Source organism: Poeciliopsis prolifica, unplaced genomic scaffold (assembly GCF_027474105.1).
Source record: "Poeciliopsis prolifica strain line A6 unplaced genomic scaffold, Auburn_PproV2 SCAFFOLD039, whole genome shotgun sequence".
Taxonomy (NCBI): Eukaryota; Metazoa; Chordata; class Actinopteri; order Cyprinodontiformes; family Poeciliidae; genus Poeciliopsis; species Poeciliopsis prolifica.
The window spans coordinates 1636696-1660611 of NW_026562414.1; the positions used below are offsets into that span (position 1 = coordinate 1636696).

The following is a 23916-nucleotide window of genomic DNA, read 5'->3' on the forward strand; positions in this document are numbered from 1 at the left end:
CATTGATTCATGTAAGAGTTAATGTTGAATGTAATTTATGCTTGTGCTTAACAGAAAGGTTGCTTCCTGTTAGAAATTAGAAGCAGTCTAATTACTACTGAAACTTGATGACCCCAAGATGTCTCTCTTTTCTGCAGCTCTCCAACTCTGAGCTTTAGAGTTTTTACATCTACTGTATCTTTTCATTGTGAGCGGTGACAAGACAAGACTTGAGTCCTTGTCCAGTTTTGTTTTGCTCATTATAAAAACTGTTTACAGTAACTATTTTCTTTTGGCTATTGCATGACTCTCAGATCAAAACAGATCTACCTTCCTTGAAAAGGATGCATGGTTGTCCTCTCCAATTTGAAGAGTGGAACAATGCCCCTCCAGTAAAACACCAATCTTTAGCTGTTAATAATAGTGGAGAACACTGTACATCAACCATGAAATTGCAGAACCCCCAACATAACAAAACCTAATTTAACGCATATGACTTTATGCTTCTTGTGCTGTTTATTAAATGGATTTTTGTTGTTTATAGTAAAGACTTATTCAAATAAAAGACAAGATGTTTTAATGGTAGAGAACAAGGAAATTAAAAACTTTGATAAATTTTTAACCTTCACCAATAAAAGTCCTGCCAACAACACAAAGCTGTCCTGATATGACTGGGCTGCTGCATATGTGAGCAAGAGTGAGAAATGTAACAAGGAACCTCAGTTTAAAAATATAATGTGCTCGGAAGCTGCGATAATGGACATTTAATTTGACCAATGCTAAAAAAATTTTTGATGGAAACATGACAAATTTAAAGGTGCAAACCAGATACATATCACTGACTGCATGTTCATAATTTATTTGAAAAGAGATATGTGAAAAAGTAGTTGCAACTTAAAAAAAAAACATCTCAATACTCAGGATGATATTAAATATTGATGTCAAAATGGATTTTTGGCAGAAATATGTTTACATTACCCAGCAGCAGCTTTTAATGTGAAAATGTAAGGGCCATCAGTGAATTTGTGCTCCAGTCCAGGGACAGAATTAAAACTTCATAAGCCTGTTATGATTGGTGAAATTTATTTCAGCTGAACCTGTGCTGCAATGGATATGAATGTAAGGGAACGATTAATCGACTCAGTTGAAAACTGCAAGCATAAACAAGACAGAAGGGCAGCGGTTGTGTTTACAGGAAATATATCCCAAATTATTTGTTTTTTGGGTTTTTCTGCAATAAAGCCATCAAAGTAACCTCATCCTACATTGCATCAACAATCATCAAACTTTACTTTTACATGAGAACAATGGGTCAGGAACATTTTTAAGATGGGGTTATTACAAAAAAGATAATTAGGTAACTTATCATAATTACTGCTGGTAGAGACAATGGTAGAGCAGATTATTATTTAGCAGAGGTGGGACCAAGTCACTCTTTTATACGTCTCAAGTAAAGATCAAGTCATTCTCAAGTCAGGAACTTGGAATTTCAAGTCCTTTTTTTTTTTTTAAACAATGTTCAATCACTAAATATATATATTTGGTGAAATCTTTAGCAAAACTTTGGAGATGTTTAATGGACCAACCTGGAATGGAATCAGTGACAATTATTTGCTGAGATGAATTTGAACCTCAATCACAAAGATTAAACTCACAACATCAGACTGTAGCTATGGTAACCCAGCAATCAACCTATGAATATTATTTTTTTGTGCTTTAGGAAGCAAACTTGCTAATCCATTAAATCTGAATTTTAAATGTTAAACAAATGTCTAATTTTTCCACACTGAAACCAATAAATCAAATTCATAAATACTCCCATTCTCAGTAAACATGTTCAAATGACAGATCTATGAAGAACTTAGCAGCTGCTTAGTTCACTTGGCCACTTACGCTGCGCTATAGTGCTAACTGCAGCTCATAATGCGACTGTGTCACTGGGATGTACCCACCTGACCAGTGTCCAGTGGAAGCCCCGGACCGGTCAGTGCATGTGTTGCTGACTGGCAGAAAGACGGTCTCCCAGCCGCCGGGGGCGTAGCGCCAGTTGTGTGACTCCAGGATGAGCGTGCGCTGAGTGCCGTACGCAATCATGAAGCAGTAGACGACGTGGTGGAGCTGGCAGCCGTAACCGCAGCCCTTGTTGATGTTACACACCAGCTTTCTCGCCTTGCTGCAATCTGGGGGATTCTGGGAGAAAAAGGAGAGACTGTTTCAACGTTTTTTTATTGCTCAACTTTCACCTTCAGTTTCTTAGAAAACTGATCTCTGACACGTAATAACACACGGCTCATATTGTTTTATTAGTTTTCATTGCCAGTCTTGTACTGAACTCTGAATTTTATGTTGCCTACTCATGATTTTCCCCTAGTTTGTCTTTTAAAATTGCCTCTTCCATTTATCGCCAGCTGTCTCTTTATTAAATCATTCTGCTTTACTGCAAAAGGAGAAAGAGGACAAACTTTTTATTTTGTTGTAATCAAAAAGACCCTTTTACTTAAGGACGTGCAAATTGGTCAATGTTGTCTTTCTTCAACAACAAAGCAATCCTGGGAATAATTTTCCATTAAAGGGTGTTGAAGATCCCATCTGATCAGGTTTCCTGCACCTTTTTACTTTAAAACTTTCACTTTAAAATGTTTACTTTTGTAATCACAGATATCGCTGACGATTTAAAAAACAAGCAAGTACAAAAGTTCACTATTAATTTGCAGCAGATATTTACACAGTGGTCAGATTTTTTTATTTTTACCTCCAACGGATGGACGGATTGGAGTACAAAAAAACCCAAAAACAAAACAAGACAGATTAAAGCAAAAAAGAAAGAATGCAGGGGAGGAAAAATGATCAAAGGATGTCATGAATAAAGCATAAAAATAATTACGAAAGGAACGAACGAAGGACTAAAACAAGAAGGATTAGGGGAACGTAAGGGAAAAATGAAAGAAGGAAGTGGTCTGTATTTTTCTTCACCAAAAATGGAAAACTGAGTGTCAGAGGAGATCCGCATATTTCTTCCCACTCTGTTGTATTTTTTTGTCTTTGTTGATCCCAGTCTGGAGAATCAAATTCCAGACTTCAAATATGTGTAGGAACCCAGATATTCACTACAGAGTTATTCATTCCTGAAGAATATAGAGCTATTCAATCTGTATTTGGCTTTTGTTTGGGTGAAACTCAATAAAAGATAGAGTGCTCTTTTGCAGCTGTTTGGGAAAATTACTGACTGCTTTCAAAATAGGCAAAATGCCACTGACAGACACTGACTAATTTCCAGGTCTAGTACTTTCCGGTGATTTGTTAAGAAAAAAAAAAAAAAAAAAAAGAATAGTGCCAGTTCTATCCTTTAACCTTTTTATTGTTGCTTTTGTTTTCTCTTATTCGTGTTTTCATTTCTGCTTTTGCTTCACTGTCGTTCTCTTAAGCTAATTCTTAAGCCGTCTCTCTGCTCTCTTGGCTTCCTATCTTTTAATATCCTTTGTTTCATCCTCCTTATTTTTCGATGCCCTCTCTCTTTCTCTCAATTCATCAACTCAAAAATTAGCTGCAACGTTATGCAGTTTGAAGGGAGGAATACCGAATAAGAGGGGCTGGGAGAAGGAACAATAAACTGTCTATTTTACGTACAGAACAAGTGGAATGCAACAGATTGCTGCACGCTATGTCACTGACGAGTTGCAGTGTGGGTTGTGATCGGCTCTGCAGCCGATCTGAGCGACTGGAGCGACTGGAAGCCAACCGGCTTCCTGAACAGCAATTATTCGCTGATGGGAGTGTTTTCCTCATTAGTCTGCTGCAGCTGTGGGTAGTTCAGAGTAATCAGGCCACCCAACACCCACCAGCTAACGCTGCCTATCACATGCTAGCAGGAGAAATAAAGGGGAAAACAGGAGCGTAAAAAGAAAAACAGAAAAAATAAGGAGAGATTAAAGTTTTAAAAAAGGTGGTATTTATAAAGAAACAAATGAGCAAAAGAGGACAGGAAGCTGGCCAAAACTGATTAACGCTTCTCTTTCTCAATTACTCAAAGTACAATGGCCGCAAAAAGGGACATGCCAACCCACACAGGTATTTCCTTCTATTTCCAGAATCCCAGTTCACCAGCAACCCCAAGGGTGTAAGCTAACCCACTAAAATCTACAGTCAGTGGCATCTGATTACAAAGGACCTTCTCAAAGCTTCCTTTCTCTATAGACAGGCTCAGAGGCATGTCACTGTATCTGCGTGAGGTCATTTTATGGCACGAGTCGTGCCGAGACAAAGTCGCCGTCACTGGAACCCGGTGTTGCTAATGGTGGAGCTGGAACGGATCAGACCCGTGGAGAGGAACGGCTCAAGGATAATGACGCCAGCTGTGCGCACGGGCAGCGTACTGTAGGTTAAGTACCTCTTTAAATAATATTCTTCTCACATATTAACACCCAGGGTCAGCAGCAGAGCGCTTCGGATTCGGGCAGACCACAAAGTTATTGTTGGTTTAGGAGCAATGGCTGAAACCAGCTGAATATGACAGAATAATAACCTCAGGTAATTGTCCACAGCGCTCCCCCTATCCACTCACTTCAAGATGCTTAAAGTGAATGTAGGACGTTTTCTGTGCTCCAACTGGCAAAAGACCTCGAGTAATAAAAGAACATTTCATCACTGCTGGTATATTCATATCAGGCTTTGTAGTTTTATTGGTGTTATAGTTTTATTGGTGTTATTTTAGAAATAAAAAATAAAACCAGTAGGGCAACACTGACAAATTTCACCAAAGTTTTAATATATAGAATTCAAATACTCTGAATAATGGTCTGAAAAAAACAACAACTTAGTGACATTGAACCTATTTTGTTGACAATTTACGGTCAATTAATTTTTTTTCAGAAACAGAAAGTTGAATTACTTTTCGTTTGACGCTCATTCGAAAGTTCCTCATTTTTAAAGTCATTTTCAAAATACAAAGTAAAATGTTAAATATGCATGTTTCTACAGTGGCCACTGTGTGGATTGAATAGATAAAAAGATTAACTTATACATAAATGAGAACAATAATTAACAAATAGATGAACTGATCGCAATCATAACCATCATGAGACATTTACATTTTAGAAGAAAAGCACCATATTGCCTACTTTCCAGCTAACAAAGTTATATCCATTGATATGAACTGAACCAGAAATACTATAATCAAAGGGCTGGACAGAAAAGAGTCCAGTTAAAACCAAAAACTTCACTTGTTCTGGTTTACTAAATTGTTCCTGTTTTTTCCCCTCCATAATCTCTAACAAGAGCACCTTAAGAATTCGATCTGGATAAAATACGTCCAACTTGATTCTACGGAGAAATATTTTTGTTTTAACTTTTAATTTAATTAGAAATAGTACAAAACCAACAGGTCAAGTGCAACACCGTTTCTGTTTGTATGAGCAATTTATACTTAATCACATTGTTTTAAATAAGTTTAGAGACTGGTGTGGTTGTTTAAGTTGAACGCTGAGACAAGTTTCAGTTTTTGTCTCTGGTTTATGCATATACTCTCTCCCGAACCCACCTGGTTTATTTTGGAAGCTGTGCAAATCTGCTAAAGTAGACAGGATGTCAAATACACGAGAAAGGCAGAAAGAATCAGGTCAGTTTTCAAAATAGAACGTGGCACTATGTGCCATGTGCAGAAATGTAACAAAAACTGGTTGGTCAAGGGCTTTTATGCTATTATGTGTGTTAGAAGTCTGGCATTGGAAGATCCCACGGCGCGGCATGACACCACCAAAAGCTGCTTTAATAAAAGCCGAGGAGACAAGGTGTTACAATTAACAAAAAGGTGTTTGTGGCGTGAAAAGCAAGTTATCAAGTTATTAGATACCACAGTCATTTTACCCAAATGCCCTCAATTTGACAGAAAACAGACAATACATTGTTTCCTGTTATTTTGATGGTATCTGGTCTTTGGTTTAACAACCTCTAGCTCCTTTTTTAAACATTTTTCTGATCACATTTTTTATACTGAGAAAAAAGAAAGGAAACATGTCCATTGCATTTCACTGTAATCCCTTACAGTGTATTTACCCTTCTCTCTTTTTTGAGTAACATATACTCAGCCACATTCATTTACATTTTAACAGCATTTACAATGGCCAAATCACATTTTTACTTCAAATGTCTGTACCAAGTACAAATTCCAGACTTTTCCAGACTGAAATGTACAGTTTCTGCAGTCCTCTGTTTCCAGCTCAAAATAAATCTTTTTTTGTAAAAGTTAAACATAAGCTTATGGCAATGACTTCTACAGCCGATGGTGGAATGAAGGAAAACCCCTAGAGAGACTGAGAGGAAGACACCAGGAAGAAGGGCAGGTAGAAAACAATGAAGACAAGGATGAAGAAACATTAAAGCAGCAAGGGAGAAGGACAAGGAATGAGAGAAGAACATATGAAAAAGCTGATAAGACACAGGGGAAATAAACAGGAGGACAGGCAAAAGAGAGGGAATTAAGAACCAAATAAGAAATGACACAAGAAAGATAAGAGGGATTGTCATAAAGAAGGGAAGGAAGAACACAAGAAAGATGTGAAGAAGTAAGAAAGAATATCCACTAGGAAGAACTGAAACAAAAGAAGGCAGGAATAAAAGACAAGGATGAAAGAAAAGCTATATGAGAAAGGAGGGAAGGAAAAAGTACACAATGAAGGACATCATGGCTAAATGAGGAATAAGTGAATAAATAAAAGTACAGAGGAAGGACAGAAGAAAGTGAAAAAGGAAGGACGGAGGTTAAAGTCTTGAAATCCTAATATTTTTCCATCCTATGATAAACTGGGAAAGAGCAAAATTGAGTCCCACGATTTCCAGACAGCATTGAAACCATATACATAACCTGTTTTTTTTCCTCTTTTTAAATCAAAATAAATAATTTTTTCAAACAGTTCTGGCAATACTTTACTGGTTGTCATCATGTAATCATGTATTCTTCGAACTAAGCAATGACAAACCTCCGACTATGGCATGATGCCATGAGAACTGTGTCGCTGATGAGAAAGCACAACAAAGCTGGGATTTGACTCATTGTTACCAGGCGCATTTTGTCTGTGATAAATTATAGCTGGAAAAAAAAAAAACACAAAGGCAATGAAGATACAAAAAATAAACAAGACAGTAATAAGTATCAGAGTAAGAAAAAGAAGGGAAAAAAACAAACAAAAAAACCAACTAAGCTCCATCTGAAGGAGCCGTGGCTGCTGGATGATGCGAGTGGACAGATGGAGTTAGTTATGGCAGGAAAGAAGAGGAAAGCTGATGCAGGTGGCAGCGACAGCAGTACAAGAAGGAGGAGCCTGTCTGTCTCTGCACATATAGATGTATGGAACTGCATGAGAGAGCCAAACACACACACACGTGTGTGTGTACACAGGCTATCGCTTTGCATTTAAGCACGAGCATCAATCTTATGGCTCAACTTCAATAACAGTTGCTTGTAGGTGCAGGTGAATCCGACTGTGCGCGACCGCGTGCGCATGAGGGTGTGTGTGATGAATTAGTGATGGCAGCTGGTAGAGCAGTGTGATCCCTCAGCAGTGGTGACAGCATCTGTTAGTGGTGCCGTCTCCGCCCAGCCAGACTGACTGGGTCCTCTTCATCAAACACACCGGCTCATTAATGCTGCAGGACCCGCTGCCGCAACGCACCGCCCCGTTCGAAAAGCCTGCGGCGGCAGAGTTGGCAAAGAGGAGCGGGGCGACTCGGGCCAGGGAACGAGTCCTGAATATCATATATGTATACTGTATGCGTGTGCTTTTTTTGAACATGCAGCAACGTGACTGACTGGGTATGGGAGTATTTGTCTTTAAACTGCATAGACATTTCAGTGTGTGCATGTCTGCAGAAATGTCATTCCAACTGTCTTTTGGCTTGTGAGCGTGTGCGTGCGTTTGACTCGAAAACGCTGACAAATAACAAGAATCCTGCTTGTCAGATCCCACAGCTGAAACCGGCTGCTTTCATTCCTTTTACCTGCTACTTGTGGAAACCGACGCTGGCAGATAAAGATGGTGCAAATGAGACAAAAAAAAAAAAAAAGTGGAAAAGTGCGTATGCGGGCCCATCCATGTGAGGTCGACATTCCGATGAATGCTAACAATGTAGCTTTGTCTAAATGTATCTGCGAGGAAGAGAATACGGGCCAGCTGGCCTGAGCAGCAGGTGCGTCTGTAGGTACCTGTAGGTAGGTGATTCTGTTCTGGACCAGATCTGACAGGTCTTTAGCCTCCTTTACTCTCCATTCGCCAACTCCATCTGCCTGGCTGAGGTAGTATAAATCTGTCATGACGGATCTGTAGAAACAAGCACACAGTTTCAAACAATGAGATAACTTTTTAAACCACCATCCCAATATAAACACAGTCTGAATAAAGATGATTTTTTTTTCTGTAAAACATGTTATGCTTATTCTGCTTTCTAGGATAAACACACAACCCAAAATAAAAACAGAGGAAGTAGTTTAAATAAAACCAAAGCGCTTTTTGGATTTTATATTTTGTTAACTCTTTAATTGCACTTCTAATAACAATACTAACTCAAGTTAGGTTTAATTATTATTGTCATTTGTATTATTGCTGTTGCTATGAAATGTTATTCCAGGCTATAATATTAACTTTGCAAATTTAAAGAGCGCAGAAAAATTAAAGACAACAATGAAGAAGACAAAGAAAAAGACAAGGAAAATATTTTAACATCATGGCAGTTTGGATATGATTTAAATTTTTGTTGTAACTGTAGATAATCCAACTCATATGCATTTAAATCAATGTCTTTTTTAAACATCTGCATTTTCATCACTAAATTTTCAGCAATTTTCAGTATGACGTTAGTAAGTAAGTTAGTACAATCTAAGAAGATTAAAAAGCATATGGCCTTTAAATTCTGGATATGCAAACAGTATAGGTATTTGTTTTTATTAAGTAAAGTGTATTCTCAATGAGGACTATTGAACAAAAAAATGCCCTCATCTTTCTCTAGTGGTTTAACTCCTGATCTATAGCTCTAGCTACAGAAAATGCTAAGAAAAAGACAAAATACATTTCATGTGGAATTAGAAACAAAAACAAATGAAGAGAAAAGGAGGTGCTGGCTGCTTGCTACCAGTTGCTAGATGGTAAGTGTCACCAGAATATTCCTCAAGGGTAATAGCTTAGGTAGCAGTGAGGTTAAAGCTGAAAAGCTAAATGCAACTGTGTTGTGGATACAATCAAAAGTTACAAACAAACATGATGAGTTATGTAACCGCCAGGGCAGGAGAATGCTGCATCCACGTACAGGTCTGTTTACCAAGCTTGCTTACTTGAGCATCTGTTTATTTTGAGAGTAGTGTTTGTGCTGGTGTAGATTACCAAATGCAAATATGAACTGTGAAATTGCAGTTCAGAAACAGATAAACAGATGGCAATACCTGCCTCAGTAACCGGTGTACGTATCGGTATGAAAACAGCCATAGGCTCGGCTTTCATTATGATAAGCTGCCATGTGGAGCTGCTTTGTTCCTGGATTTTATTTCAAATCTAACTTTTTGCCAACAAAGCATGTTTAGTATGAATGAAGGTGATAGCCGATTACAGCCACAAGCTCTCATTCGCTGGTGTTTAATCAGCCAGTGCCCAAACACTGCACCCTGGTGATGCTGTGGGAAGTTATACAGAAAAAATAAATAAATAAATAAATAGAATTACAAGCAGAGGGCTAGCTGTCTGCAGGAAAACATTGCTACATTTAATTGGGTGTTATTATTAACTAATAAAAATTAGCACGCTGTTTCTACACAAACTGTGTAGAAACTGCACAATACGGCTGTACAACTGTGAACTTTATGGGGCGAAACCACCTTTTCCCCGGCAGCCGTTTTACTTTTCACTGTAACAGAACAATTTTATTAAGTCCAGAGCACCACTTTGCAGGATAGTCATGACCTTTGAGAAATAACTAGCCCTAAAAATAATCACTCTGTTGTAAAGTTGCAATGACTTCGAACTGTTTTCTCACAATAACTACAGTACAGCCTCAGTATGAATAAACCACAGGAACAATAGTCTGCCTGTGCAAGCAGCTTACTCGCATGCTCTGCTGCTTGCTGTTCTCTGAACCTGACAACAGCAGAGGCAAAATAAAAAAAGACTTGTACCTACTGCATGGGGGGGAAATACCTCGCTTTAGTCTTGTAGCTTTATGTAGAGCTTACCCAATAGGTCACAGTGCTGATTTTCACAAGCAGAGTTTCACATAAGACACCAAAGGTGAAAAGTTCCACTATTTGCAAGACTATATGAACTGAATGGAGACATTCAGTGCATTTAGTCAGAGGAATGTGAGACATGGAAAATTAGTTATGAAGTTTTTTTGTTTTGTTTTGTTTCTTTTTTTTTGTTATGAGAAGCAACTAGTCTGGAAACTCAAATAAAATATTTTATTGTCTTTTACTTTCAGAACAAAGTCATTTAAAATCATTTACTCAAGTCAACTGTAAAGAATGTGACTTATGATTCCAATAACTAGGGATGCGCAACATATTGCAAATGTATCCCAGTATCAGTGTACACAATATTAACATTGCCAAGAACTTCTTAGATTGCAATAAATATGAAATTATTATATAAATGTCAAGATATCTGGGGTTGTGGTTGCCATAAACCCATAGGCTTCTGTGATTAGCATAATAAATATAAGTATTTCTTTGTTTGTCATAAACTATATTGTTTATGCACAAACGTTAAGCATTGCATGTCTCTCCATTATGCATAATATCAACAACTAACATGTAACAGCATGGCATGGCTGAGAATTATATTGGTTTAGTCAGCGGTCCGTTCATAACATCCAAACGGAGATCAGAACCAAATAAATCAAAACAAAGTGTAATGCAAAGATTTCAGGAAAAAAAAAAAAAAAAAAAAACAATTTGTGAGCAACCAGACCTTAATATACATGACACAAAAATACATATAATCTATTGTCTTTTTTAATCTTACATTAAGTCGGGTTAAAGCTTTACTGTTAGCAGAGATTACTACTTTTCCTATTTGTTAAAAGCCAAGATCATGAGCAGAAGACATTTTTAGCAAATATGTGTACTGCTTTCTTCAAATTGAAAACAAAAAAAGAAAAAAATGAAAAAAAAAAAATCCTGTAATGAAGATTACAATATACTTTAAAAAATAAGGTGAGCTTCAGATATGTTGATATTTTAAATCATTCCGGTTTTGAACATTTCAAGACTCAATTCCTATATGATATTTATAGATTCCGAGACAACCTATGCATCTGTGATGCTGATTGACAACAGGAGTTTCTCTCTGGCTCCTGAGCTGTATTTTGGATTAAGTCTGCCATCTACATCCCACTGACAGCAAATCCGAGTGCATGTCACACACTGCCTAATGTCGTGGCCATCCACTCTCAGACATGCCCGAGACTTCTGATATATGCAGCTAAGGGCAAACACATCACACACTCAGACACACTTATGCAAGCTTAATTTATTACTCACTTCTCGACCCAAATCAGTCACATCCTGTGCGACGGAGAACTCTTATACATGTATTCAGCAGCCCATGTAAACACACACACACACACCCACGCACACACAAAGCAGAAGAAACACACTGTCTCATTTCAGCAGTGTGCCATTGTGAAGAGTGTCTTTCTAAGCTAACTTAGACAGTATCATCACTCACTGTAACATTCTGAAGCAGCAGGCATGGTGTGTGTGTGTGTGCACATGTGTGGTGTGTAAATGGATCTAAAAAATTTTCACACAGGGGAACCATCACAAGCCCAGTGTGGTAAGGAGCACACCTGGCTGGCCGCAAAACGGAGCAAGAAAGAATCAGCCAATGGGCCTTGTGGGATGTGGCTGTTAGACAGAGGACCGATACGCAGGATTGAAGCCCTGCAGATGAGCTTGTGTGTGCCAACATAAATATTTGTGGTCATTCATACGTGCAGCTTAGAGGCCACTCAAACACTTCGGTTGTGCATTTCTCTGCAAGGTTAGGACCAAACACGCAAATACAGAGATTCATGTTGATATTACAAGCAAGGATATAAACAGATCATGTGAGAGAAAACAGACATGAAAGGTGGGGGACAAAAGGCATTGTCTAAAGTTAGACGTATGACTTTCATATAGGGAGTGGGTATTTCTCATACTGCTTATTGTTTCTTTTATGATAAAATTTAGATTTAGCATTGCTTCAATAAATTTAAAAATAAACAGCATCATTTTTAGAATGTTCTCCATTGTTTGTTTTGCAAGAGCTCCATAAGTTAATTTTAGTTAATTTTAGTTGTATATATTATTATTATTGTGTATTTGTTTATTTAATATTGTATTTTTTGACTTTTTGCACGGGAGTTGCAATAGAAATTTCGTTGAATCCTGTTCAATGACAATAAATGCTATTCTATTCTATTCTATTCTATAAACATCAGCAAATTCGAAAGTATGACTTTGATGCGGTTCAGTTTGGACACACCTTTTCATTCAATGAGTTTTCTTTATTTTTATGACGATTGACATTATAAATTCACACTGAAGGCATCAAACTATTAATTAACACATGTGGAAATATGTACTAAACAAAATGACAACTGAAAATACACCTTATATTGTAGTTTCTTCAAAAAAACAATGTTTTGCTGTAATTACTGCTTTGCACACACTTTGCATCCTCATCCTCTTGATGAGCTTCAAGAGGTCGTCACCTGAAACGGTTTTCACTTCACAGGTGTGCCCTGTCAGGTTAATAAGTGAGCTTCCTTGCCTTATAAATAGTCATGAAAATAAAGGAAACCCATTGAATGAGAAGGTTGTGTCCAAACTTTTGGTCTGCACTGTAAGTCACACTTCTTTATGTAATTAAGTTTCAAATGTTGATTCACCAAAATCGAAGAAGTAATATATATATAAATATATATATATATTTTTTTACCATAATTTTTACTGGTATCACAATAGAACCACAAAATGTCGCACACATCTACTTTCACAAAGAGAAGCAAGTTCTTTAGCTGCTTAGCAAGTTTGAAATTCTACCCTGTTATTTTTGGGCCTCACAGTAATAAGAAATGAACTATTTAACAATACAATTTAAGGCACACTTTTTCAATAACTAAGTCAAGTGAGATAACACATTCTGTCATGTTCCAACCACAAATTCAAATTTATTTTAATGGGTTTTTAAGTGACAGGCCAACAGAAGGAAGTGCCTGATTACGGAGTGGATTGAACTTTTGCATAAGCAGCTCCAACTCTGTTGGGTGTGTCTAAACCAGTGTTACACTTCTTCAAAAGTCTTGGCAAAAACTCTATCGCTGTCAGATTGGATAAAAACAGAGTCAGAGAGCAGCAGCTTTCAAGTCAGCAGTCTATGTAGGCGTCCCAGTCTGGGCTGCTGGGTTTGATTTTATTTAGGAGCATCAGAATAAAAAGGGTTAAATAGTAATGAATAATAATCTTCATTCACACAGGGGAACAAGTTATGTAAAAATAAAATATATAACAATTTTTGGGTGCAACAAAGTAAATGTGAAACTCTTCAAAGTGTGAAAAGTGTTCAGGTTTCAGTATAAAATTGGTTTCTTGTAGACAATTTGAACTGCACTGGTTCAGGTGCAAACGTAAGTCTTAGTCTTATAATGGTATTACAGCTCTTAGCTCCTGAGGCTTGTTTTAATCAACCCTCATAATACTAAGTGTTAGTTAGCATACAGCCATGGAATCTCTACGAACACAGACATTACTTCTATCAGATTTACATATGTGAACATCTGTAAACATCGACATTATTTCCATATCCGAAAGGAAGAATGAGCCCAAAAAGCAGCTCGTAATGCAACAACTGACTCCTCTGGAAAAGCAGAAAAATCCCTTTGTACTTCAATTTAAGGACTCCATTTCTGTTTTACTCGGGAAAACACTCAAGACCAAGGCTGTACTCGGCACATAGCATGCCCTATCCTGAGCAGAATGTAAAAGAAAAAGTTGCACATTTGTTCTTTTTACCACTTTTCATTCTCCTTTTCTTGCTTTTCTTTCTATTGGTCATTACTTTTTTTTATCACACATAAATTAATTAAAAAAAAGAGAGAGAGACACATGTGTAAATAAATTTAAAAAACATTTATTTTGTCACACCAATTAGTCTGTGTGTATGTGGTGGTTAATCTCGTTTATGGAAAGCTACTTAGGCAGCGATGCCTGAGACAATAGGTCCTGTAAACTGCCTCAGGAAGGATTACATCTAGGAATGTGACCCCTACTTTTGCTTCTGCAGCTAATTCCAGGTGACTCAGAGGGCGTGTTCAGGATTTTTATCTGTTGTTATTCTGAAAGGAACGCCTGCTGGTTAGAGCTGCCAGGATCCAAATCAAGTCCTAACAGAAGAAGCAATCTTTTTTATTATTATTTTTATTATTATTATAAATGTGGGAGGTATTTTTTTTTTGCCTTTAAATAAAACAGAAACACAAACTGGTGTCTTGGAGGGTAGTGTTAAGAAAGATAACACTGTTGAAGACATTCTGATTTGGAAAATTTGAGTATTTTGATGCATTTGCTTAAAAATTTGAGTAAAACTGCAACCATCTGGTAACAGGTGACTTTCATGCAGGAGAAAAAAAATAGCTTCAGATAAAAAATATATATATTATTTCAATGTATTATTAAATATAAATAATTCATGTCTTTTCCTTCAAAAAAACATGATTATCCCCCAATGCTTTTCTTTCCACAGAGTACTGTAACAATATATTTTGTTCCATAGAGCTTTGGGATTAATGAGTGTCTCTGCTGGCATGTTTAAGCTATTTAATTTTTTATTTAGCTAAAGATAATTTATTAGGAAAGTAAATGATTCAGTTTTATGTTTATGAAGTAAAACACTGCAAACTTTCTTTCTGCATCCATCAAACTGGCTTTATTCACCTGTAGATTTATTCTATGATATACTTTTTGTGTTTTTCTACTGCTTATTTTGAGTCATGAATAACTGAACTATAGAGGGGGCTCTCTTCACATCATGCAAAGGACATTGTCAGAGTAACTACAAGAAAGATAGATATTTTGCTTTAACTAAATGTTATATTCTGCTTTTAACCATTTTCTTGTGATGTTTATTTTCAGACATTTTTAAGCCTTTTATTATCTAATAACCTGTTAATACAGGGACACAAGTCCATAGCAGGCTTAGTCCCACAAAGTCCTTTTTTTCTTGATGGCTGTAACAAGAAAAAGCCATCTTTTTTACACCGGCAAAACTCATATCATACATTAGATTGAAGCAGACATGTTTCTATTTTCAAGGACAACAAAATGGCGATTGTATATTCCTATATACTACTTGATACATCAGGATGTTGTTTGAGACAAAACATAACAGGGCAACACTTTCAACATTTATTGTTAATAAATACCGAAAAAATATGCCATCTTTTGATGCACTTACAGCAATGAGGATTATAGAGGAGTGTTTCTAAACGCTGCTCTCAGGGCTCACTGCCCTGCTTGTTTTAGGTGTTTTCTTGCTGCCACACACCTGGTGGGTTGATGGCTTCAAAGTGGTGTGTAGTGTTAGATTTACCAACAGCAATATAAAATAAAAAAAAATTGTGGAATGCCCTGCTACATGGAGAGACCTCCAGTGTGTCTCATTAATGGTTTCAATCTTTCAAATTAGAAATAAATAAAACAAACCAAACAATTTGAGAAACACACACCTAGAGCTTTGTATATTGCTTGAGGGAACTATGTGCAAACTGACCTTAAGAGGTAAAGAAGTTCCGACTTCCCTAACTCAGAGGATGCTGCACATGCTCACCTCTCCTGATGTCCCAGGTCCTGCAGGAGTGTGTCAGCATATTTCTGCCTCTCGCTGTTTTCCACATTGGATAGCCTTTTCACCTCGCTCCGCACAAAGTACCAGAACTCCTTGATGCCGTTCTCCACCTTCCTGCGCAGCTCCTCCTGCGTGGGGCCGGGCCCTGCGGGGAGAATAGGGAGGAGAGAACGGCTGGGTTTTATAACACTTTGAAGCGGCCGGTGCGATCAAAGAGAATGAACCAATAACACAGACTCAAATGCAGACTGAAAAAACGAAATATGTTCTCAAAAGATTCTGATTATAGTGTATAAATAGCCTCTCGCCAGTAAATGTGACAACAGGAACTCTGACCCCAGGTGTTACTTTGACCTCGTAAGGAAACACTCGATCACTGCTTTTGTGCATAAACTCTCTCATGTTTTTCACACACACGAAATTTATACCCCTTTTGAACCCAGACAATGTGGAGCAGCCAACAAGGGTACTGCATGTGCCTGCCCTGGTTTCTGTTGAGAGAAACAGAATGGAAAAGAACACAGCAAAGAGAAGAACAGCCTCAAGCAGGAGAAGTTGGAGGTGGTGTTGGAGATGGTAAAGCTCTTTTTTTTTTCCAACCTTCTATCTCAGACACTCTCCTCACTTTACCTGCTCTGCTTGTGGAAAAAGCTGGAGGGTATTTTTAGCTTTTTCTTCCCCTGCAGCATGATGGAAAATCTGACCCTCCACTGCCCTCTACGCTCACATGTCCTTTTTTATTTTCTCCCCGTCTCTTTTCTCCTGTCTCAGTCTCTTATTTTGCCGGTGGGGGGATTTACACTGCTCCCACTTCATTCACACGTTTCCCCGATTCACCTGACAGCTTTCCTGCCCCTTTGACCACTGCTTAGAGTAGCAAGTACACACATATAACCCGGCCCCATTGACGCTGTGGGTCCACCGTCATCATCGCCATCGTCAGGCTGCAGCGGGTTGAACACTGGCCTGAACTGACATCGTCCCTGCAGGCAAAAGCTCACACAAGCAGCTGAGAGGTTTCACACCATATCTAGATTTATATCGTGAGCCCACACACACTTACAATATGCTCAATATGCTTCAGCTTTGTGAGAAATGCCGTCTTGCAGCCGTTTTGGGTGGGTCTATTTTAAGTTTCATTATTCTGCACATTTCTGGAGTTTCTCTTTATACTTATCAACCCTTATCGAAGGTGTAAATGAAGGACTTCAGAATGAATTTAAGGTAGATATTACTGGAAATGAAACCAGCAAACTCTACAGATAAATGGATTAGCAGGCAGACCAACAGACAAATTAGTGGGTTGATGATATAGAGCAAGATGGGATGAATGGTGGAATACAGAGTGGAGAAAGAGACTGACAGACAGATAGGAATTTGAGACGACAAGAAAAGAATTGAAGTCTGTCCAGATTCAATTTTTTTTTCTCATCATATTAATCCAAACCTGGAAAATGCTGACACTTTCCAAGGTTTTCCAGACTTCCTACTTACCATCTCCAGTGAGTTTCTGGAAGCTGTGAATCTTCTGCTTGGCTCTGGTCAGCTGGTCCTCCAGGGAGCGGAGCCTTCCTGCCGCCAGTGACCCAGCTTCTGCTTGACCCTCTGGTATCCTGGAAGGCCCAAAAAGACATCAGGTGGATTAGGAAACTAATAGCAGGAGGAGGAGCCAGGAACATGTCAAAACCTCTGAACGTAATAGTCCAATGCATTGACGGAATAACAAAATAATATTTTTAGGAATGCTCAGTTATTCTCTGAATAACTCAAGATGGATTCCGCAAGGCATCCACTTGCAGACTATTTTAGTCAAAAAACTTTCTTCTAATTGTCAGTTGTGACTCAGGAGGTAGGCGAAGCGGTAAGAATATCCTGTGGTTCATCTGATTCGAGACGTCTCTTGCTTGGGTGACTCTGGTCTCATCTTTCAATTTAAAAGTTGCTGAGAAAACTGAGCTGCGGAGGCTTGCATCTCACAATGTTCACTGCCGAAACTTCCACAAATGTAATTTGTTAAAATGCCAGTGTAGACCCCCTGAAGTTGTGGCCCTGTGTTTTAATTTTGAGCTCAAGATTGTGCTCAGAATACGTTTGCTGGGTTCGACTTCTCATCTGCTTCCAAACTCATCCATGAACTACGTCCTGAGAATCTGCTGAATATCCTGTGACCTGAATGGCAATTTACAGAAAAAAAGCTATGATTATGTGTAATAATAGGAAAATAAAAAAAGCAATTATAAACCAAGAACGCTATTCAGTTGTGACACGACAAAGCACCTGATGAGCTTGTGAGGTTGAAGTTACAAAAAACAACTTTTTCAACTTTGTTACTTCAGAGGCTTATGACAAAATGTAACAAATCTAATGTACTGAGGGGGAAAATAAGTATTTGATCTGCCAATTTTTTTCATGTCTGCTCATGTACAAATTGACAGGTTCAGTTTTTTTATGATAAGTTACATTTTGATAAGTCTGTTTTTTATGATGGTTCAATTTCAATGTTTAATTTCATCTAACATCTTTGCAACACAGAGAAAAGATGCCCTGGAATAATCGGAAAAACTAAAAGTGATGCATTAAAATGTTCACATTCTAAGACTCAGTCGTTAACAAGAGTGCAACAGCATTCCAGCTGGTCTTTTATCATCACCATAGTGCTAAAACAAATAGGAAAACTACTTTTAACACAGATGTCGTATAAAATCACTGCTCCAAGCCCAGGAGTGTGATGAGTGGGATCATCTCAGACTCTTCCACATCATAGACATTTGTGATAAAAAGAAAAAAAAAGGAAGCGAGAAAAAAAAAAAAACAAAAACATACCGCAGTCATCAAATTCACAAGTGCAGAAAGCTGTTTTTCATTACCGCTGAAAGCTTGTTTGGACAGACGTTCAGTTCAATTAACCTAATGTACAGTAATAAACTATATTCATTTGCATATATCTAAATTTATCTGTGGAACTGCTGCATATTTTAAATGTTTAGTGAATTATCTCTGGTTGATAAATGCAAATTAGAATTTGCATTTTTCCAGCTCCCTCAGTTAACTGTGAATAACTACCACACACACATGCACCAAAAACACAACTGAACACTTTGACATCCTTAGAGCACCAAGTTTATGTCAGTCAAGGGGGAAGAAAAATGGCATTAACATGGTAGAAAATCCGCAGTTTTTTTTTCAGCATTGTATTTGCAAATACCCCAGAGCAATAGACATAATAAATCATCAAGGCATGCAAACTCAATTTGCTCCTTCAGTAAAGAACATCAGTCGCCTGCAGGCATAGAGATGAGACTTTTAAAGTTGCAACGGCCCCTCGCCACAAAGCTCTCCCTTCAATGTGCGAGTCTGGTCCCTCAGAAGCCCTTGCCTCCCACTTCACTGACTACTAACTGAGCAATCTACTTCAAGGTCATCCAAAGCTGTAGGAAAAAGAGCAGAATATTCTACTCCGACATTATGTAAACCAATGATAGACAATGATCAACCTTTCATACTTTCCAAGAACAGAGTTTGCCCTTATTTGATTCAGATTTCCTGTCATTATTAGATCTACGGTGTGTCCGTTACAAGACCCTGAAACGGATCATTGAAATAAAACCCTGTGACATTTCCTCTCCTCTATTATCTTTTGTACCAGATTCAGCTGCGTTTCCCCATAGGCCACACCTTAACATGCTGGTTACACCTTAGTACAAAAAGGAAGACTTGCTTCATCACTTCCCAGGGGTTTTAAGTGCTGCTAAAATGGTGGCATAAAACAACTTGATATCTTCTTGAACAAGGCAGAAAAAATAGGCCATACGAGCACAGGCTAATTAGTGCGAACATCATATATGAGGATTATCTAGAATACAAATTGCCGGTGTACTTGTCATAGCCCCAGTCATGGAAAACGCACCCAGAACAAGATCTGTCAATATAAAACATATCCAAACACTGAGCTGAATCAAAACTAACAGATATGCCAGAAAAGGCAAACAGAGAATAACAACCACAACAACAAAAAAAAAGACTACTGAACCTGAAGGAGAAATTAGACAAGGCAGCTGGATTCAACAACATCTAAATAAAACAACACAGGAAAGGTAAGAGATGAAAAGAAAACTCAGAGTTTGGAGAAGCTGCATGCAAATATGTGGAGGGATACAGGGGAATAAAAGACGAGCTCTGGAAGCAGGGGGAGGATGAGGCCTGCTGCCTCTAAGCACTGCGTCGGGAAGCATGTAAGGTTCAAATATTTTACTTGAGCTCAGGTGGTGAAACCACTGGCTCCCACTTTCTCACCCAGTGTTCACAGAGTTCACAAGGTGATCAGAGTCAAGGGACCGAGTTTGAACAGTGGGGGCCCACGTGGCAAAACTGCACCTATATTCCTGTAGAAAGACTTAATATAGTCAGGCTGACTTCAAAAGGAAACTTATGTGCTGACCTGAAAAGTCATACATATGGATGGAGATGTGAAGCATTCTCTGAGGTCTAGATGAAAGAAGGCTACATGGACACCCTTTGGCTTTTTACAAAGAACCAACTAGCCTGTGTTTAAACGGATATACCCATGCATGATTACATTGTGATTTATTTTGCATTTTAACTCCAGCTTAGAATTCTCACAGGTTCTTCTGATTTACCCACAAACCAATCTTTAGGTATCATTTGGTAGTGTGTGCTTCTGCACATCCTGCATAACGGGATATTTCAGATTCTCTTGATCTCCCTATAACCTTCTAATGTGCAATTACAAGGTCTACACTTCTGTATTCAAAGATGCATTTTCTTAAATCATTAAATTTTGATGCACTTTGTATTTAAACAGGTTTTAAAACAAATATTTTCTTAGGCTCTTTGCAACTGGTTTGTGAACAATTTGGATGAGTTTTTCTGAGACTCTCTTTTCAAGGGAAAAACATTGCATATCCAGCTCTATGTGCAAGGCGTGGAAATAATGGTGAACAAAAATTATGGATTGTTCATTTTTAGCTGCATGGAAGTATATAGCCCCTTTTGCACTGCAACACTGGACCCGGTTCGGGCCATTTTTGCATTAACACTTCCAGCCCGGTACCACCCCGCTCCCTGGAACCCCGAGAGCTGTGGTTCCAATCGGACCGGCCAGACTGGGCCAGTTTGGCTGCAGGGCGGGACATAGATCAGATCTCGGGATCAGAGGAGCACAAGACTTTCTCGATGGCTGTCATTTCAATATGCTGCTTCAATAAATTCCCGTCATAATGTATTCTTACCCTACACTGGCATTACAATCAGTTCTTCAACCAAAGATTTTAATGTAAATGTAAATAACATTTCTCAGATCGAACCAATCAGGAGTCGGCAAGGCTGTGAACGAGGGGATTTCTACACCTGGCATCGCTCCAGCCGGGAAATGAGATTTATGCATTTTTTTTGTTAAATATAAAGCTGAGGTAAATGTTTCCCTCATGAGCACATACAGAAATAAATGGGACGGGAGACCCAAGAAGAAAACTGTTCCGCAGTCGCTGGGGAGATAAATTCTATTTACGTGACGTAGCCAGAACAATGCAAAACGACCAGGGCCATAGCACCAATAGGACCGGGTCTAACGGAGCCGGGCTGGGCTGGGCCAGGCCAGACCCTGCAGTGCAAAAAGGGCTTGTAGTTGCCAGTGCAGTGTTGAGACACACTATGAAAACATGTGCATAGTGGTAGAAAATCTTGTTTCACTATGAAAACTTAAATTGGTTTTGAAGCCTTAAAGAATAGTTCAGACAGTGGCTTAGTTTTACTTCACGATGCTATCATATGTCAGATCAATAAATTTTTTTCTTTGCTTTCATGTCTACGAATTCAAACATTAAGATTCCAAGTAAACTGATTCTGTATACTGCATTCCTGCCTCACATGTCCACAACATCTTTAGCTCGCCAGCTCCGCTCTGAGCTCTACTTGACAGAGACGTCCCGACCACAGACAGTCCTAACAATGAGGCTTATGTGTGCCTGAGCCCTGCGGACTGACAGGAGTTGAGGTCCTGAAGTGGCACCAGTTTCTGCACAAGGTCAATCCTCGCTCCAACCTTTACTTGAGAAGACCTCATCACACTAAGCTATACAAATGAGTTTTTCATGCTTAAAATTTACATTCTTATTTGAATTGAAGGATAGAGACCCAGATGAGGCAGATGTATTTGGAAATGGTAGGTTTCACGAGGAACTACCCAGACAAAATGAAACTGAGAAACACACGGGGACACATAAGAAGGAGAGTAATTGAGGTCTAATGGTCAATAACCTATACCACTAAAAGACAATTCCACTGAAGCATGTAGAAACAATTTGTTAGAGATGCACTTTTCTCTCTTTCAGTGTACATAAATCTGAGTCACATGGCCCCGTGTGTGCAAATAATTCCTTGCATCCATTTTAACTCGCAGAACACATTACACAGGGTTTAGAGATCTGCGTCAACTGTAACAGTGCTACGCCACGCATAAATCTCCTTTACTGGCTTGTTTCTGACATTATTGCACAACAGCAAACATTCTGCTGGCCTCGAGGTAAGCTGAAATAACAAATAAAACCGATTAGGGCAATGACTGTGGTCTCTGCAACTCCTCTCATCCCTTCAGATGTCATTTTTCATTTTCTCCTTGCTGCTCTTTACTTAGTGAGGTCCTAACGTCATCCATCATTCTCTCGATTCTGCTTTCCTCCTAAACATCACCCACACTCTCCTCCATTCCATCCTTGCATCCCCTCTGTTGGATTGCCAGAGGAGGGTGGAAAAGGTGGACATCGATCAGGTCCTCATCACTCACCCCAGCTGTCACTCTTACCCCCTTACTCCCTCTGGTGTCGCACCATCAGGCTGGCGCGTGTCATCGTCTCTGCGGGAGCAGTGGCTCTGTGCCCGGGGTGACTGACAGCTGCAGAGAGGGCGGAGCCAGACGGGCTGAGCAACTCGACCTCATGCTCACCTCTCATTAATGCTGCCGGGTGATTGGTGGGTTGGCAAACCGCCTGTCACTAACATCATTCAAAAGTGGCCTGATTCATTGGACTGCATCTGTAGGTCAGCCAGGTGAATTTAATTTGAATCCAAGCGTTGACAAAATCTGATTAACCAGACATGACTGTCCTAAGAATTGTACTTGAGGACTAAAGATAGGATAAAACAAAACAGATTTAATCCGTTTCTGCCTATCGGTCACACATGTTTCAGATCGTGAAATAAATTGTATAATCAGAACCACCCCATCCCCCAAAAAACGGCATAAACCCAAAAACTTTTCAAATTATTATCATATCATTAAGCTATCCAAAGCCAAGTTGGACTTATCTAAGAAACTATTTACCCTCATTGTTAAATCACAGGCTTCAATTACTGATACAGTTAACCTCATATTTTGGTAAGCTGAGTGCAATATCAGTAGCCTCACTCTTCTGCCAAATCTCTAAAATATCTCCTTAGGAAAACATATCTGACAGCATGAAGTAAGCTAAACATCTCCAAAAGCAAATCACCATGTTCTGGTATAAAGAAAGAGGAAAAGCTACCAGGACATCACTGTTGACCAATAAAGATAAAAAAAATCCATTCCCAGATTATTCAAAGCAGATGTTGATGAGTCTGAAAACCTTCAGAAGAATATCCAGAGAAAGTGTTTTAAAACTTTGGTGTACATTTAAAAAAATATCGACAGTAATAAATAATATTGGCAGTTTGATGATCTGAGGCTGATTTGCTGCTTGGAACCTGAACCATTTATCCTAACTGAGTGCGGGCTAAGAGCCATTAGTTTTTAACCTTAAGCTCAAGCCCACTTTGGTGATGTGAAAGAATAATGACATGAAGCACACCAGCAGGTGTTACCCTGAATGGATTCTAAAACAAAAGAAGGTTTTGGGGTAAAGTCTGTAGATTTGATTTTAATGCCGTTGTTTAAGACCTTAAGAAAACCATTTATGCTCGAAAACCATCCGGCGTGCCAGAACTCTGTCAGAATTCTGCAAAGACCAGTTGCCAACGTTTTAATGGCAGCTGTGGCCACCAAGGTTGGAACAGTTTTCTCATTTAAGGCGTAATTACA

The 23916-nt window shown here is 38.7% G+C and overlaps 1 protein-coding gene across 2 annotated transcripts in view; it reads right to left on the reverse strand.

Moving 5' to 3' along the window:
- Positions 1–23916, reverse strand: part of fut8b (fucosyltransferase 8b (alpha (1,6) fucosyltransferase)) — a 105699-nt gene that overhangs the window by 19534 nt on the left and 62249 nt on the right. For both annotated transcript variants that reach the window (XM_055054278.1, XM_055054279.1), the window contains exons 3-6: positions 17337–17455; positions 15825–15987; positions 8177–8291; positions 1932–2169 (exon numbers count right to left, since the gene is read on the reverse strand). In XM_055054278.1, coding sequence (XP_054910253.1) covers positions 1932–2169; positions 8177–8291; positions 15825–15987; positions 17337–17455 — 635 coding nt within the window. The remainder of the gene's footprint in view (positions 1–1931; positions 2170–8176; positions 8292–15824; positions 15988–17336; positions 17456–23916) is intronic.